Source organism: Patiria miniata, unplaced genomic scaffold (genome assembly GCF_015706575.1).
Source record: "Patiria miniata isolate m_02_andy unplaced genomic scaffold, ASM1570657v1 HiC_scaffold_22, whole genome shotgun sequence".
NCBI classification, from domain to species: domain Eukaryota; kingdom Metazoa; phylum Echinodermata; class Asteroidea; order Valvatida; family Asterinidae; genus Patiria; species Patiria miniata.
Window position 1 is genome coordinate 18,435,179 of NW_024037061.1, and position 16,299 is coordinate 18,451,477.

At 40.3% G+C, this 16,299-nt stretch overlaps 1 protein-coding gene and 1 long non-coding RNA gene across 2 annotated transcripts; both read left to right on the plus strand.

The window, feature by feature from the left end:
• The first annotated feature begins 84 nt into the window (after positions 1-84).
• On the plus strand, positions 85-14,023 carry LOC119730145. Its single transcript, XM_038202918.1, has 9 exons — positions 85-153; positions 6,855-7,061; positions 7,815-7,874; positions 8,126-8,326; positions 10,584-10,709; positions 11,081-11,138; positions 11,579-11,669; positions 11,898-11,948; positions 12,338-14,023. Exons 1-9 carry the CDS (start codon positions 85-87, stop codon positions 12,390-12,392), a joined length of 918 nt encoding a protein of 305 aa, XP_038058846.1. The 3' UTR covers positions 12,393-14,023.
• Positions 14,024-14,552: 529 nt separating this feature from the next.
• On the plus strand, positions 14,553-16,045 carry LOC119730576. Its single transcript, XR_005271383.1, has 3 exons — positions 14,553-14,631; positions 14,905-14,997; positions 15,614-16,045. It is a non-coding gene; the product is annotated as an uncharacterized LOC119730576 (long non-coding RNA).
• Positions 16,046-16,299: the final 254 nt, after the last annotated feature.

Genomic DNA, 16,299 nt, shown 5'->3' on the forward strand with positions numbered 1-16,299 from the left:
TGGATGAATTGAACCGATCGACCGCCTGACTAATTATGGATTAATTGATTGGATTAACAGATTCCAGAGATACTTTCTGTCACAATGATGACCCCTACCAACGCCCCACCGGCCTACGTGGCTGCGCCTCAGCCCGTCGGCCAGCAACAACTGGTAAGTCCGTGACCACTTCGGGAATTAGACTGTTCAGTTTTGGCTAAAAGTGAAATTAAGACTAATGCAGCAGACTGGGTAATAGCTGCTCATTTCTATGATTGCTTTATTGACAATTGGATCTGTGAGAAAATGTGTAATTTAGAAATCAATGGTGATTTTACTTTCTGTTTGCTCGGGTTGGGTAAAAGATTCCGTCAATGCACCGTCGCCATTTTGCCTACCTTGTACCAGTTTGTACAGGTCAACTGAACATGACTGGCTTTCACACTTGACTACACACACACCAGTAAAGTTTACTACTGGTATTTGCAATGTCATGTGCGTAGTGCCTTTATTCATATGGTAATGTCAGAATGAGAAAGAACATCATATTTACCTGTACGACACGTTCTGTACTTGTTGTACGCCTGTCGAGTGTAGGCCTACAAGGCAAATTATTCTCTCGTAGTTGTTGGTGTTCGTAATTTGTTGGTTTAGGCCTACATTACATCAATCACCGGTATGCAATATGCCATTATGGCGTTGAGTTTGTTCTACAAAGTATCACAAATTCATTTCATCTTTTTCATCACTCCACACTACTACCCAATAAATACCTAGCATATTAGGCTGAGAGCTGGATAGGGTTTAACAAAAATCCCCTTATGGTCCAAGGCATAGTATCATCGACCTTGATCACAGAATGGCAAGTCTTAAGCTTCGCTAGATCAGACCGATGCTCATTGTCGCCATGCCAAATGGGGCCAATTTTACATTTACTTAACATTGTGAAAACAAGAACGAAATCAGTTTCGTTTGACAGCTTGGCACTTGAAGATAATTGAAATATAATTTTTGAGTGATGTTAGATCAGACTAATTAAATAAGAGCGGCGCCAAATTCGGGGAGGGGGCGGGCTCGCTACCCACTTCCATGTATATTTTTGCGTATATTTTTGCTTATATCCTCGCAATGCACTTTTATAAATTGTGTCAAGTTTCCCTGACAGGTTTGCTGGTGTCTTGCAGTTATTTTGACACACATTTTTTGGAAAATAGGGCAAACCTTACCTTCATCGCAAAATGTCTATTTTCCAAAACAGGTGTCTAGATGTAACTTTCCCATCTTGATAATGATCTGTGTACATACCGTCCAATCAATTACCGTTTGAAAATTGTCAAAAAAAAAAAAAAAAAAAAAAAAAAACCTTTACCGTTTACCCTATTATAATCTTGGTGTGGAAACAGAAAAAGCAAATCGATTACCAGTTACCGTTTATGCGTCTAAAAAAACGGAAACAGAAAAACAAACTTGTTTTACATTTTACCGCTTTTTGAATCTGTTAAAAAAATTAAAAAGCAAACCCTTTACCCATTTCTGTCTTTTTAATTGAGAATTGAAATTTAAAAAAAGGAAAAAGCAAACCTTTTACCAGTAACCGTTTTTGAATTAAAAAAACCCAGCAAACCCACCCTTTACCAGTTACCGTTTTAGAATCTTAAAAAGAAAAAAGGAAAAGCAAACCATTAACCGTACACCCTTTTTTGAATTTTAACCCTTCGCGTGCTAATTTTTGGCGCTGTGATATTAGACGGCTGCATGGAATCAATCCATGACACAATGTAATTTGAGCTACCCGGCCCTCAAAGTCCACCATTCACCCAGATTAACCCCTGGTATCACTCAGGCCCTATAAACAGTCAATAAAACCAGACACTAACCTCCTCAATGCCATTTGACAGTTCCATTTTTGCCACAGGGGTGGTCGAGGTAATCCCTATGTGAACAATGCATTTGTACACAAGCCTATGTAAATGCGCACAAGCACATTAGGTTTTCCCGCCAATTTCCAACCCCTCCAGTAGGATCACAAGACTTACACCCCCTCTAGTGGATGAACCATGGTCCATACTAGGATCTAGCGATAGATGACCTGGGCATGGCTAACACGTGGCTGGGACAATAAAAAACAAAGAAAAAGCAAAGCCTTTACAGGACACCGTTTTGGGGTCTGTCTTTCGAAAAAGGGACAACGCATCGAGTTACAGCATTCCTTTTTTGATGCGTATTCCTAAAAACAAAATAAAAAATCCTTGTCCTCTGTATACAGATAAAAAAATATCACAGCACACTCGTATTTGTTTCATTTTATTCTACTGAAACACAAACAACTAAAAACTATACGACAATTTGTTTTTTGGGTTTTTTTTTCCCGCTCAAACACGTAGTAGTAGAAGTAGTAGTACATTTATTTCGATGCTGTCCTTGGATGAAGGCTACAGTGTTTACAATAAGTTAATACAATATTACAGGTTAAGTTTAATATCAAATTATTACACAAAGAACAACATTTAAGTTTTGGTGAAGCAAAAATGCTTTTGTACACTAACCTAGGGACAGACAATGGGACAGACAGGACAAAGGACTACAACAACAAATGAGTGTGCATGCAGGTACTAAGACATAACAATACGAGATAATTTACACATTACATTTATAAATATGCATCAAGAAGTTGTTTTCTTAGTTTTTGACAAATATAGCCTGTGATGGTGATTTTTTCATAGATTCACTAAGACTGTTCCAGTAATTTGCACCACGTTGAATAAGATTGTTTTTTAAACAAGGTCGTTCGACTGTAACAAACATGGATATTTTTTCTAGAAGCACTTCGAGTATTGTGTGAATGTATGTTTGATGATAACGAAAAATATGAGCTAAAACCAGGTAATGCATTATTTGCCAACACAGTAAAGAAAAAAAGGGTAACAAGAAAAAGAAAAACGAAACCTATCACTAGTTTCAGCCCAACGAAACCCGAGTGCGGCCAAGTTCGTCAGAAAGTGTCTCGCTGCTGTTTCCGGGGGATAAACAAATTGTTCTCAAGGCGTGGCGGGAGACCCAGGATCGATAATGTACATTTACATGTGTGCATAAGAGTGCCGACAAATAGATCGAATTCCAATTTCGCTTCACTTTTAGGCCAAAAAAAAAAAAAAAATTGTCGGTCTCTGGTCAGACCGAAGTTCCGGAATTGATGCGGCGACGCGGTTTAGGCCAAAAAAAAAATAAGTCGGTCTCTGATCAGCGCGCGCGTCGATTTTAATCATGCGCGTCAATTTTTTTTTTTCCAAAATGTTCCGCGGTAGCTCCAACAGCGCCCTCTATTGCCGCACCTGCTCATTTTTTTTTTTTACCAAAGAGCAACAAAGAATAGGAAATTGCACCAAGGCAAATGATCGAGAGCACAAGGCAAATTATGGAGGACACCAGTGTACACGAGGACACCAAAAAAGCAAAATAGTACCCCACCTTGTCTGTACAATCCAAGCTTGAAGAAAAAAAAAAATCAAAAAAAAAACGCGTCCCCGCGTCAATTCTGGAACTTTGGTCTGACCAGAGACAGAATTTTTTTTTTTGGCCTTATTTTATTTTTTATTTTTTTGGTGGTTTTTTTTCTTCAAATTTTGAATTGTACACTCAAGGTAGGTACTATTTTGTTTTTATGTGTCCTCATTACACATTGGGGTCCTCCATAATTTGCCTTGGTGCCCTTTATCATTTGCCTTGGTGCAATTTCCTCATTCTTTGGTGCTCCTTGGTACAAATATTTGAGGAGGTGCGGCAATAGAGGTCGTTGTTGTAGCTTCTGGGTTAACTTGAAGGGGAAAAAAGGTTGACGCGCATGATTAACATCGACGCGCGCGCTGACTCGAGACCGAGTATTTTTTTTTTGGCCTTAAGATACTTTTTCATTTTCTACAACTGCCAAGACATCAATAAAAACTGGTTTTATTTTCTCCTCCTTAATTTTGTAGTACATGTGAAGTTTCAATTCGATGTGTTAGTCGGCACTCTCTTAGGCCTACCTGTTTTTGAAAATGGACAGTTTGCAACGAAGCTTAGTGTGCCCTGTTTTCATAAAATTGGTGTCAAATAAATGCAAGACATCAGCAAACATGTCAGGGAAACTCGGCACGATTTAAAAAGTGCATTGTGACGATATCAGCGAAAATGTACATGAATGGTGGTGGTGGCCCCGCCCCCTCCGCCCTTTTTGTGCCACTTTTAGTTAATTACTCTGATCTAAAATCACGCTTCAAATATATTTTCATTATCTACGAGCGCCAAGCTATTGATTAATTAAAATGTAAAATTGGCCCAATTTGCCTTGGCGAAACTGGCCATTCTGTCATTAGTGTCGATGATACTATTGTGGCGAAACGAGCTATACACCCTTCGTGGCGGGAATAACTAGGTGACCCGACAGTCTGACCCGATCGAAGAATGTAATTAGACCTGGCCTTAAGGCGAGCCATCAGATAACGACCGTTCGGGTACTGGGTCCGGTATGCTAATTTCTTTCACCCCAATCGGTACGAAGCCAGAAGCCACCCGGTCACTGAAGCGTGACGCCCCAATCGGTCCAACCTGGTGACTCATGGTTTCACAATAGGCAACATAAATTGAAGCCTAGCCATTGTTGGAGGATTATTCGGCCCACTGGGATTACCAGCGGCAACTTCTATGAAGCTCATCACAGTCATTGTTGCCTGCTTGAGGATGAGCGCGTCGCAAATTGGTTCCTTTGTGATGAGCCAGAGCCATGGTGCAGAAGCCAGGTGGAGTTAATCCAGGCCGATCGGTTCCATGCAAGGTCCCAATCCCTTCAACATACTGGGCGGGCTCAACCCCGAACGGTCCGGGGAGGGATTCTAATTTGAGGGCTCGCCTAACCCACAAAAATATTTATAAACCTCGCACAAGGATGAGCGGTTACCTGGCCTGACGCAAGGGGGGATATAGTTAACGAACGGCGGACTAAGCCTAGGGGCTGTTCGTTTGGCGGAAATATACCACCGATCTGCGATTAATTAAGTATTTGACTTTATTGACAAAAGAGGGGACTAACTTATTCAGATATATCCAACAGAGAGCGGGACTACATAAGCTTCACAGTGACCAGTTATTCCAAGATGTTAATCAGCTAGTTTATTCCTTTAGCACACTTCAAATATAATGTCAATGCGTCACCATTCAATAATTTATACAACGATGAACCTCACAGATCTGATGAATCCAGGTAAACCTCGGTGTTCGAATTAACACTGATAAACCTCGTTCTTAAAACAAGCACTAGTAAACCTCGCTCTTAGAATAAGCACTAGTAAACCTCCCTCTTAGAATAAGCACTAGTAAACCTCACTGTGATAATCTAGTAAACCTCGCTGTGATAATAAGCACTAGTAAACCTCGCTGTGATAATGAACACTAGTAAACCTCGCTATTAGAATAAGCAGTAGTAAACCTCGCTGTGATAATGAACACTAGTAAACCTCGCTGTTAGCTGAAGGGTCAACTGCACCCCTTGTCATTAACTTATACAATTATAATCTTCGTACGGCTCTTGGGTCAACTGCACCCTTTATTAGCTTATGCAATTATAATCGTCTGGTTCAACAGGGGTCAACTGCACTCCCTTATGATTAACTTGCACAATTATAACTCACAGCTTAGCGGGGTAATTCACTTAAGGTAAACCTCACTTGGGTATACCTCACCTAGACTTGAGGTTTCTAGTTTATCAGAAAGTGGTCGTCTGCACCACTGACTTAAATAACGGGCTAGTGTTCTTTCACTTAGCACAAATGACCCCAATGAGGTCTACAAATAACAGAATAGATTTATACAATAGAACACAATCCTTGCTACTGGCTTGATGTTGACCGTACCAGCGAATTACACACACGGGATACTTAGTAACGTTTCTATGACCCACCGGACGATAATAATAGCCCTCTGAACGTTAACCCAGTAAACCTTCGGGAAACTCAGGATTCACGGACTTTACAGGGCCGCAATCAAGTCACGATTCCCTCCACAAGTCACGATTAAGCAGGTTCCCCGGCAGGAAAAGCGAGCTCAGTTGTCCAAGTCCGCATCAACCGCAGCCACGCCAATTGGCATAGATCAACGGCAGACAGACCTTCCGAACAGTCTTAGCTACACTACTTCCTCAATGGGAAAACAAGCCTACGGACTCACAGGGCAGCTATACCGCAGCTACGCGTAATGGCACAAACAACGGAAGACAATCCTTAAGTCTGAAGTAAGCCTAACTGTTCCCCAACCTTCAGATTTACTCCGGGTCCGACTATTATCTTAACTCAGGCCCTATATCTGAAATATCCCGACTTCTTAACAACAATCCACCCCAAATCATATCCGATAAGACCTTAAACTGCACAGGGGGATGTAAACAACGAAGTCCAGCTTTACTGACCGATCACACAAGGCGCGATGGGGCTTTCTCCCGCTCCGGTCCAACCACGGTAACCCAGTAAACGCTGTCAGCTCACGAGATTGCACGACACAACGCGGTCACTCCCAGGAATTTACTCGTTGAAGTCTCTCACAGCAGTGCCGATCCCACGCCAGGCCACGAGGCAATCGCCCCAGACCAAGCCGGATGCACGCTGCTGATTGGTCGCTGCGCGATATCACGCCCTTGTTCACGCGGTACATGCCTGAATAATTAATAGCCAGACATGCCCATCAGCCTAGTGTACATGCAGGACGCGCATGCCGATTGGTTGCCCCACAGTATCACGCGCTCTAACGCGCGGACTGACGTGATGCTTCTGAGGCTAGACTTGATATCAAAACTCTCAGTTTTTATCATTGCCACTCGACCCGAACATTTCCGTATCATTCACCAGGTGACGGTGCAACCCGCTGCCGGCGTTACTTTCGGCACGGTCAACCCACAGCCTCGAAGTGGTAACTGGAAGGGTATTCTATGGACAGGAATAATTCAAGTGGTTTTGGGTTCCTTGACCGTCATTCTGGGGATTGTCACCCTTTCAGCATTTAACCGTGTGAACGATAGCAGTGATATTGCATCCCCACTTTGGTGTGGTATCGTAGTAAGTATGAAACAATACTCCCGAATTCCATGCCATTCTTGTGTATTGACCAGGGGCGGATCCAGGAATTTTCGCGGAGGGGGGGTTCATTAGCCAAAAAAATCGGAAAATGTACACAGGTTTTTTTCTCCGGACATGTGGCCTCCGTAAAATATAAAAACTGGGGGGGGGGGGGGGGGGAGCTGGTACCATATTTCAATAGGGGCGCTGTTCAAATTCCACGATTATCAACACTAGATTACAGAATGGGTAAGGTAATTTGAACAGGCGGATACTATACCAGTATAATTTTTTGGGGGGTGTCACAGCCGGGGGGGGGGGGGGAGGGTGGACTTATTTTTGGGGAATTTGTATGCGAATTTTTTTTTTAAAAAACAGTACCGATTTGTTTGTTTCTTTGTTTCTTGTGTAAGTTCTGATGCCTATTGACTCTTTTAGCTAGGTGCAGTCGTTTTAAAAGGAAAGAGTTGTGTGGAGAGAGGAAAATGAATTGGGCGGAATATTTCCACCTCACAAAATTTATTTCTCACTTTTCACATAGCTTACGAGGTTTACGGTGTTTTTTTTGTTTTGTTTTACGTGTACAATGATACGTTATGTTTTTGACACTTCCATTTTGTGTCCACATATCTTGTTTAAGTTTTTCAATATCTTGCCAATGATGGTTGGGTTCGTATAAACATCTGCTACACATGTACATTCAAAATGAAGCATGTAGCCTTCCTTAAATTTCAGCCTTGAATGTTTTTACAGTTCTATGGCTTCGCTGGAATCTGTGGAATAGTGTCTGGATCTAAGAAGCATTCTGGATGGGTAAGCCATTGTTAAGGGTTTCTTTAATACTCGGCAGTATCATGGTGCTCAGTTGTTGCTTCCTTGAAATGGAAAATGTTCAAAATGGGAAGAGTAACCAATAAGTAGAATCCTACTATGTTATTTGCAGATAATTATGGCCTCAATATTAACATAGAACCATTTAGCGAATATTGGACCACTTCCAGCGATGTAGCCTACATCAAGATTTTTTTAAAGAGTTTGAATAAATTGTGTGTTTTTCTGCACAGGCTGTCGGCTACATGGTCATGTCCATCTTGGCTTGTTTGGCGACGTGCTGCGTCATTGGTTTTGGTGCTGCCAGGATGTCATTCATCAATGAACACTGCTATCCGCGTTTAATTACGCGTTATCTTTATAATTATTATGGCCGCGTCGTGGCCGTCTTCGTGGCCGTCTATGACGATCCTCGTTCACACTGTGATTTGAAGGTAAGTAGAACTTTAACCTCCTTATAATGAAAACGTATTCTTGCTTCTGCCTCAGGGGGTTTCTATCTTCATCTTTTTTACACCTGTATAGGCCTATTAGGTGTTAGGCTTTCAGCCCAACATTGTAAGAATTTACTATTCTTCTAATTTGTACTCTTCATGAAAAATTCTTCCTCAGAACTGTTTGTCAAAATGAAAACATATATGAATTCAATTCATTTCAACTGTAAATTCATTTCCAAGCTTCATGAGAAAAATATATACAAACTTTAGAGAAAAGCGTTAAACCATAAAGCAGTATATATCAAATTAACAGCAAAATAAAAGAAGTTAATAGAGCATCGGGCTGTTTTAATAAGCAGAAGCTTGTGGAAAACAGCCGACAGAAAAACACAGGACAAACAAACAATCAAACACCCCAACAAACAAACAAAGATATTACAATGGGTAAGCTGGCACGAGACAAGGAACATATAATAATAAAATGAAAAGATGGCAAAAGGCTGTATGAGCAAAAAGACAACAAAAAACCCAAAAATAACATGTGAGGAATACAGAAACACAGTAGACTTAATCAGGAGAGAGGGCTACGATGCATAATGGCAGATAAGAGCTTGCTTGTATGAAGACTTGAAAAGACCGCTGACATCTGATACGCTCATCTATAGCATTCGATACGCAAGGACCAAAGAAGCGAATGGTGTTCACAGAATAAGAGGTGCGAGTGAATGGAACATATAGATTGGTGCAGGATCTCGTGGAGTGGCTATAGTATGGCGCGAACGGAAGTGAAGAAGGAAGAGAAGACTAGCGGAAGAAGGTTGTTAGTGAACTTATACATGAATATCCAGGTATGGAGTTTGTTAATGTAATGAATAATGTACTTATAATTAGGAGTGGAAATTCGCAAAAATGATGAGTATTTCTGGAGCTCTGACTGAAACGTGTTCACTGTTCACCCAACCATAACACAACCATGATGCATTATCATGTATTTTTTTTTTTCAAAACATTAATGCACAACCCACTGAGGATGTACTTTGTTGATATTACGTCATTATGACGTCATTATGGGTCAGGTAATCTTTAAAAATAAATAAGAAATCACCCGTGAGATGCCGGAATTTGAATTTTACGGGAATTGATATGATAATACATGATCTTCATCACGTCAAATCACGTGGCCCTTCTTTCCGGTTGAAGCCGGAAGTGCTCAATAATTCGAAATTGGAAAAAGATGTGAACCTGTTTTTAACGATGTTAGTCTCTGCCTATGTTGAACTTTACCAAATAATATCGGTGACGACAGGTTAAAACTGTCAAAAACGCATTTTCAGTCGATGTGTGTAGCGACATGTGCGGTAATCGCTTCAAAATTTCATACAACACCGGTGCGAGTAAAACATTGATGACGTCATCAGATCAGAAGTTATAATAAAAAGACCTTTTAAAAACCTTACGAAATTGCTGAAAAATCAACCGCGACAGATACAATCAAGATTTGGCTATATATAGCATAGGTAACATAGCTCTTGAGATTTCTGGTAATGACGTCACGATGACGTCATCAAGTATCATTTTACACGCAAGCAAAGATTTCTAGATTTAATCTCTGAAAATCAATATAAAAATCAACAGTTAGAGATTTAATTTTGTTTTTATGACAATCGATACAATATTGTGGGGTCGTCATTTTTTTGTATTAAGTGCAAAATCGGATAACCCTTCCTTCCGGTCGAAACCGGAAGTGCCTGATAATTTAAAATTGATGTGAACTTGTTTTCAACGATGTCAGTCTCTGCTTAAGCTGTACTTTACAAAAATATTACAGGTGACGTCATCAAATGTTAGAGCACCCTCTAGCGGCATGTTGAAAAAGTCGAATTTTGTTTTTTGAGTTGATGTGTTCGGCGAAGTTTGTGGTGATTGCTACAAACATGATAGCCCAACACTGTGTGGTTGTTCCTATAACCTCTAGTTTCTCATTGAATTTGCCGTCGTTGCTTCACTCTTGAAGCACTATATTAATGAGAATCACGTCTCCTCCGCTTTTCTTGATTTAAAGTATTTCTAAACTGCGATTTGTGCTTCAAAATGTATGATGAAGTTATAAGATTTTCAAAAATGCCTAGACGTTCATAAGACGGATCGTTACGTACCGCAAAAATATTTAGGTTTAATATGTGTTGAATTGTGGGATACCCTTAAAGTGTGAAGGTAACTGATACATTATATCTCTTGCAATGATTATATGCAGGCAGCCATCAATGATGTTTCTGCTACACTGATACTTCTCGCCATGGTGGAGTTTATTGTCGCCATCATTGGTGCCAGCATGGCCTGTGGTCCCCTTTGCAGTGGTGGATCAGCAACTCAGACTGTGGTAGGTACTGCATTGTGACAACACCAAGTTGTATCCTCTGTATCTGCATTGCTTGTTGTTTTATCAAGATCAAGTATTAAAATTACAATTCAGTTGACAAGTCCAGTTTTATGGTCGTATACAACAGCTCATTGTGACTTGACTTTGGTCATGATGCCTTGTGATTAAGTTATTAAGGACTTTTGAGAACTTGTGACTGTTTCATGCTTTTGAGGAAAATTCCAGTTTAAATTTAGCAGTCTAATCCAACCTAGGCATGTATACACGTATTGCAGTTATTACCAAGTAAGGTCATATAGGCATACCTTTTCATCCTTTGATTTGCTTTCCTTCAAAATCACTTCCATTTTATTCTGGCCAAAAAAATCTAGTTATTCGCCGTTTCATGCCATGGAATACCACTGAAGCTAGTAGACGAAATGTATAAAGGTATTATAGAGTTTTCGTGTATTCACATCGCTTTCTTAAATTAATGTTACAACGGAAAAAAATAACATTCGGATAATAAAGCAAATGCCTTATGGATCTACAATCCTGGCCAAATATCGCTGAGCCCCCAAGCCCCCGGCCCCCGTTCGATGTTGTCTCTCATTGCGCGGTGAGTGCTCCATCAGCTGGAGAGAACAACATTGACTGGGGGAGCGGGGGAGTGGGTGACCGTGGCAGGCTCAGGAAGTGTCCCAACCATTTTGGCCAAGATTGTTGGTTTGCTCAGAAATCAAAAATAATTAGCCACTTAAATCATAAAAACAGATCGATCTTTAAACAGAGAGTTCGATGGGAAAAGAGAGTTCGATGCATTCAATTAGACGACGATGAAGTTATTAAAGAACACTCCAATGAAATATAACTTTTCTTAATAATGACAGATCCACTACCAAGCTCGACCACACGTGGTGGTTACCACACAGCCTTAGGGACCGGCCTTCTACAACGTTCCCGCTGGCCAGCCACAAATTGGTAAGAGATGTCTTTTTCAACATTTTAAGTTATAGTAATAATGATCAGATATCAAACTGCGAGGCTTGTGGTCTCTCCCATGTAGCCCTTTTTTTTTTAATCTTCACAACATCTATAAGCTGTCTTTCTCTCTGTATATGTGTTCATAGAAAGTATAACACCCTATTCTGGTCGTCTCATCCTTAAAACTTCATTTCCTAATTTCCCCCTTCTCCTGTTTTGATACAGCCTACCCAGCTCAGCAGGGGCAGTATCCACAGGTTCAAGCGCCCCCACCTGGTGAGCAAAAGTACCAAGAACTCATTAAATAGGTCATCGACGACCTTTGACCTGAAGGAATCATGATATCTAGTGCTTGAAACAGAATTTTAAGTCTTGACTTTTGCTTGTTAACTGTATATGTGGATGTACATTTAGCTTTAATAGCACTCACGCGTCGAGAATCAGGTCAAGAGGCAAAACAATATGTTGCCCTGGTTCCCTTTCATACTAACTTTCCCATAAAAGAGAAATGTGGGGGATGTTTAATTGATATAAGGTGTATTAAATGAAAAAAGTGTACTAAAATATTTACTCCAAAGCTGCTGTTACATAACGGATAATGTATATATTAACTACACTGTCTCATCCTTAAAACTTCATTTACACTTTTTCCTGCTTTGATGCAGCTTACCCAGCCCAGCAGGTGCAGTATCCGCAGGCTCAAGCGCCCCCAACCGGTGAGCAACAGAACCAAGAACTCATTAAATAGGTCATCGATGACCTTTGACCTGATGGAATTATCTTGGGCTTGAAACGGAATTTAAGTTTTGGCTTGTTCATGTAAACTGTATGGATGCACCTTTTGCTTTTAGCAGTCACGCGTCAAGAAATAGGTTCAGCGCTAATGCGATATGTTGCTCTGGCTCCATTTTAGAATATTTTTCTCAAATGAAAGCTAGAATGTTGGAGGTGCTTCATTTGTATCAAGCAGTCAATGAAAAAAAGTATAATATACTCAGATATTTACTCAAAAGCTGTTGTAACATTACGCATAATGTATATATTAAATAAAGTAATAATGTGCCATTCCCGAAATCACAGCCTCGGCTGTAGACATTCGGTGCATGTTTTGCGTTTCCGACTGAAACACACGTTAGTTTTGTTTGATTGGTTTGCCGCATATTCAAAGACGTCCATCACTGAACGCCAAAGGCAGTGTCTTTCTGTTTGTTTTGTGCATTCGAAATTGCTCCGGCGCCAAATTTAGCCTTAACCAACAGCAGGTTCACCGCTTTACAAATAAAGGTGTGACCAATATAAGCTTTTATATAACCGACATACAAATTATTGTCATTTGATTGGTGGAACTCACATCAGAATATTGAGTTTATGTTAAATTGTTTGAGGTTCTAGATATGGAATTTATTGCCTTAGTTTTTAAATTGGAAGGGGTTTCGGTTTTATGTTTCACCTGGGGAATCTGTATGATAATGAAATAAAAAACAGTTCTCTGTACAACGCATAACGAGCTGCTTCTTCGAATTAGATCCATTGGTTGATCAAGCTGGTATTGATGGAATAGCCCACATTAGCTTTCTTGCATTCACAGCAAAAACAAATTAAAAAAAAAGAATGCAAGATTGCTGACTTGATATAGCTGCTGTGACTTTTTAAACCCGTTCCGTTGACTTAAACAGCACTTGGCGTAAGTTGCACACTTATTTGTTTTCTTCTTAAAAGAGATGTCTAAGCTTTGTCATTCACACATATTATATTAGTCAGTACTACTGAGATTTGTATATTATATGTACACAGTACTCATTTTGGTTTTGCTAATGTATCAATGAGCAAATGATATGTCCCGATGAGAAGATGATGTTTGAACGGTTTTTTTTGTAATTGTTATTATGAGTAATTATTGTTTGATAATATGTCTGTCAATTTTGTTTGCATCAGAACTTCCCGTACCGGGGGGGGGGGGGGGAGAGACCTTCTGTTGTGTTTGTGTTTGGTCAGGCTGCTAAAAACTCCGTTCCCCTGATTTCATTTCTGGGATGCTTTCCATACAACAATTAATGTTCTTTAGTCTTAAGAAATAACAAATGGGAATGGACACGCAAACTTGTAAGCATGATATCACGTTTATTGTGATTATGATTTAATGTTTCTTTTTTATCGCAACTTCGTTATGCAGATCCTATATCAAAGGTTTTAAATAGACAGAATGTTTTGGTTCTGATCGCTCAACATTAAATAAATAATTTTCAAATGTTTGAATTTGCTTTTAAATTCTGTACTTGTACTTTTATATTTGTTGTGAAGACTTTTCGTCTGGCCTAGACAAAATATAGTATTGGACCCACGAAACCTCAGCTGGTATATGCAGTCTTATAATTCCGATCATGTTTTATGTAAACTTACAGTATATGACCTGAGCTCAGCGTGTAATATAAAAAGCTCCTAAATCTCCGTCGACAATCGGGCTTGCCCAGATTAGAGTAAAGGGACCGGGGACCAGTCTACGATCTGTCGCCTGCCTTTGTTTGGCTCGTCCCCAGCGCATTGCACGCTCCATCCAAAGTGTTCAATCCAGACGCAAAAACTTGACTTAAAAGCACGCCTAATAAAAGCATTGTGGGTATAGGTCAGTTGTACGTGCATTTCGTGCGCATGGGTGGTGCACTTGGGAAAGTTCAGACTTTCGGTTACGGGTTTTACAATATGTATCCGATAAAAGCTCAAGGAATTGCAAGGCTATTACTTATCACTCGGTGGTACCAGCGCCATAGCGTAGGGAGAAGCGAGCCCTGGGAAGAAGGATGAGACGCTTTTTATGCCACTAAGCAAATGCTTAATTTAGAATATGACGTAATGGTGCGCAATATTATTGCATGACAAACCCAGTCGGTAAGCGCTGTGTTCAGTACGCCGTGCTAGGCAGTGACGACGGTTGAGGAAACAGGATCACTCCAGCGTAAAGGTAAAACGGTCGCATTTGTTTTCACTTTGTTTTGCCACTAAATTATACCTCGTAGACGGAAGGAAAGCAGGTCTTTACTCGCGCCTGCCGAGAGAGACAGTCGTTTCCAGTGGATGTTTCTCAAAATGCACACTGGAACATAATACCGAAATAAATTGTGTTGCTTCGACTCTTTTGCCGTTTTACAAGTCATGTTTGAAATACGAGCAAATGTTGATAATCGGACCGACAGACAGACCGATTGATGATTGATTGATTAATTGAATTACACAGAATCCGGAGATACTTTCTGTTACCATGATGAACACTAACAACGCCCCACCTGCCTACGTGGCTGCGCCTCAGCCTGTCGGCCAGCAACAACTGGTAAGTCAGTCAACTCCACCTGTATTTAAAATATGAACGTTCAGTATAGTGAAAAGTAGGGTCTATGTTGTAGACTGAGTAAATAACGGTCTATATCAGCTAAAATATGTTTATTATTATCAGTCATCAGTTCTATGAGATACTTAATATGTTTTGAGATTGATGTGATGGTGCTTTTGTATAATAATCCGGCATCGGTTTTACTATGCCGTCGCCATTACCTGCTTTGTACCATTCAGTACAAGCTAGATGTATACGATTGGTCTCATATACATGACTAAACACTCACAAATACAGTTGCCTGTTGGTGTTCGCAATGTCATTTACGTACTCAGGCTAGGACTCTATTCATATGGTAATTTTAGCACGAGAAAAATGAAATTCTTTCTACCTCAAGGACATGTTTTGTGTGTTGCGCGAGTGTACAAGAGTCAAACATTATTGAATTTCTATTGGTTGGGTTTACATTGCACTTACACGAAATATGCTAATATGGTTTTGACTTTGTTATATAAAATATGACAAATTCATTTTACCGCAATCAACACTCCCCACTATCACCCTATAAATTCCCAAAATATCATTGTCACTCAACCCAAGCATCCTCATTCACCAGGTGACGGTGCAACCAGCTCCTGTTACTGTCGGCACGGTCAACCCACAGCCTCGAGATGGTGACTGGAAGGGTATTCTATGGACAGGAATAAGTCAAATGGTTTTGGGTTCCTTGACCGTCATTCTTGGGATTGTCACCCTGACAGTATTTAGCAGTGTAGAACGCAGTGATTTTGCATCCCCAATTTGGTGTGGTATCTTAGTAAGTGATTTGAACATTATTCGCCATAATTTCATGCTACTTGTTTATTGACAGTGCTGATTTATTTTCCTTGGGCTGTTCGTTGGGTTGCTTGTTTGCTTGTTTATTTGTTTCTTTTGTTGGTTCTACTGCCTCATGATCGTTGTTAACTTGTTCAGCATCAAAACTGTTGTTTCATTAGGTCGTTAAGCTCAGTGCAGTCGTTTATGAAGCGGGTTTGTGTAGAGAAAGAGGAGACATGGAGGAATATTTCCACCAGGCAACGATTTTTTTCTCATAGAAATAAAAAGAAAGGGTTTTACTTGCACGAGGTTATGAAACAGGGCTTTTTCGTCTGTTCACCAAAAGGAGTTTCGTTTTACATGTACAATGAAAGGTTTTGGGATGCAATAGACACTTCCATGTTGTGTACACATAGACGGCTAAAGTTGTCGCACACTGCTAAGGGCAGGTTCATGATGTGTGTGTCCACCACCTTGCTAATG

What these genes read in the sequence shown, in the direction of transcription:
- LOC119730145 (XM_038202918.1), top strand. Translation starts at nt 85, where the DNA reads ATGATGACCCCTACCAACGCCCCACCGGCCTACGTGGCTGCGCCTCAG. An exon ending in CCGTCGGCCAGCAACAACTG is followed by an intron (nt 154 to 6,854) that starts GTAAGTCCGTGA and finishes ATCATTCACCAG; the next exon opens with GTGACGGTGCAACCCGCTGC. An exon ending in CACTTTGGTGTGGTATCGTA is followed by an intron (nt 7,062 to 7,814) that starts GTAAGTATGAAA and finishes ATGTTTTTACAG; the next exon opens with TTCTATGGCTTCGCTGGAAT.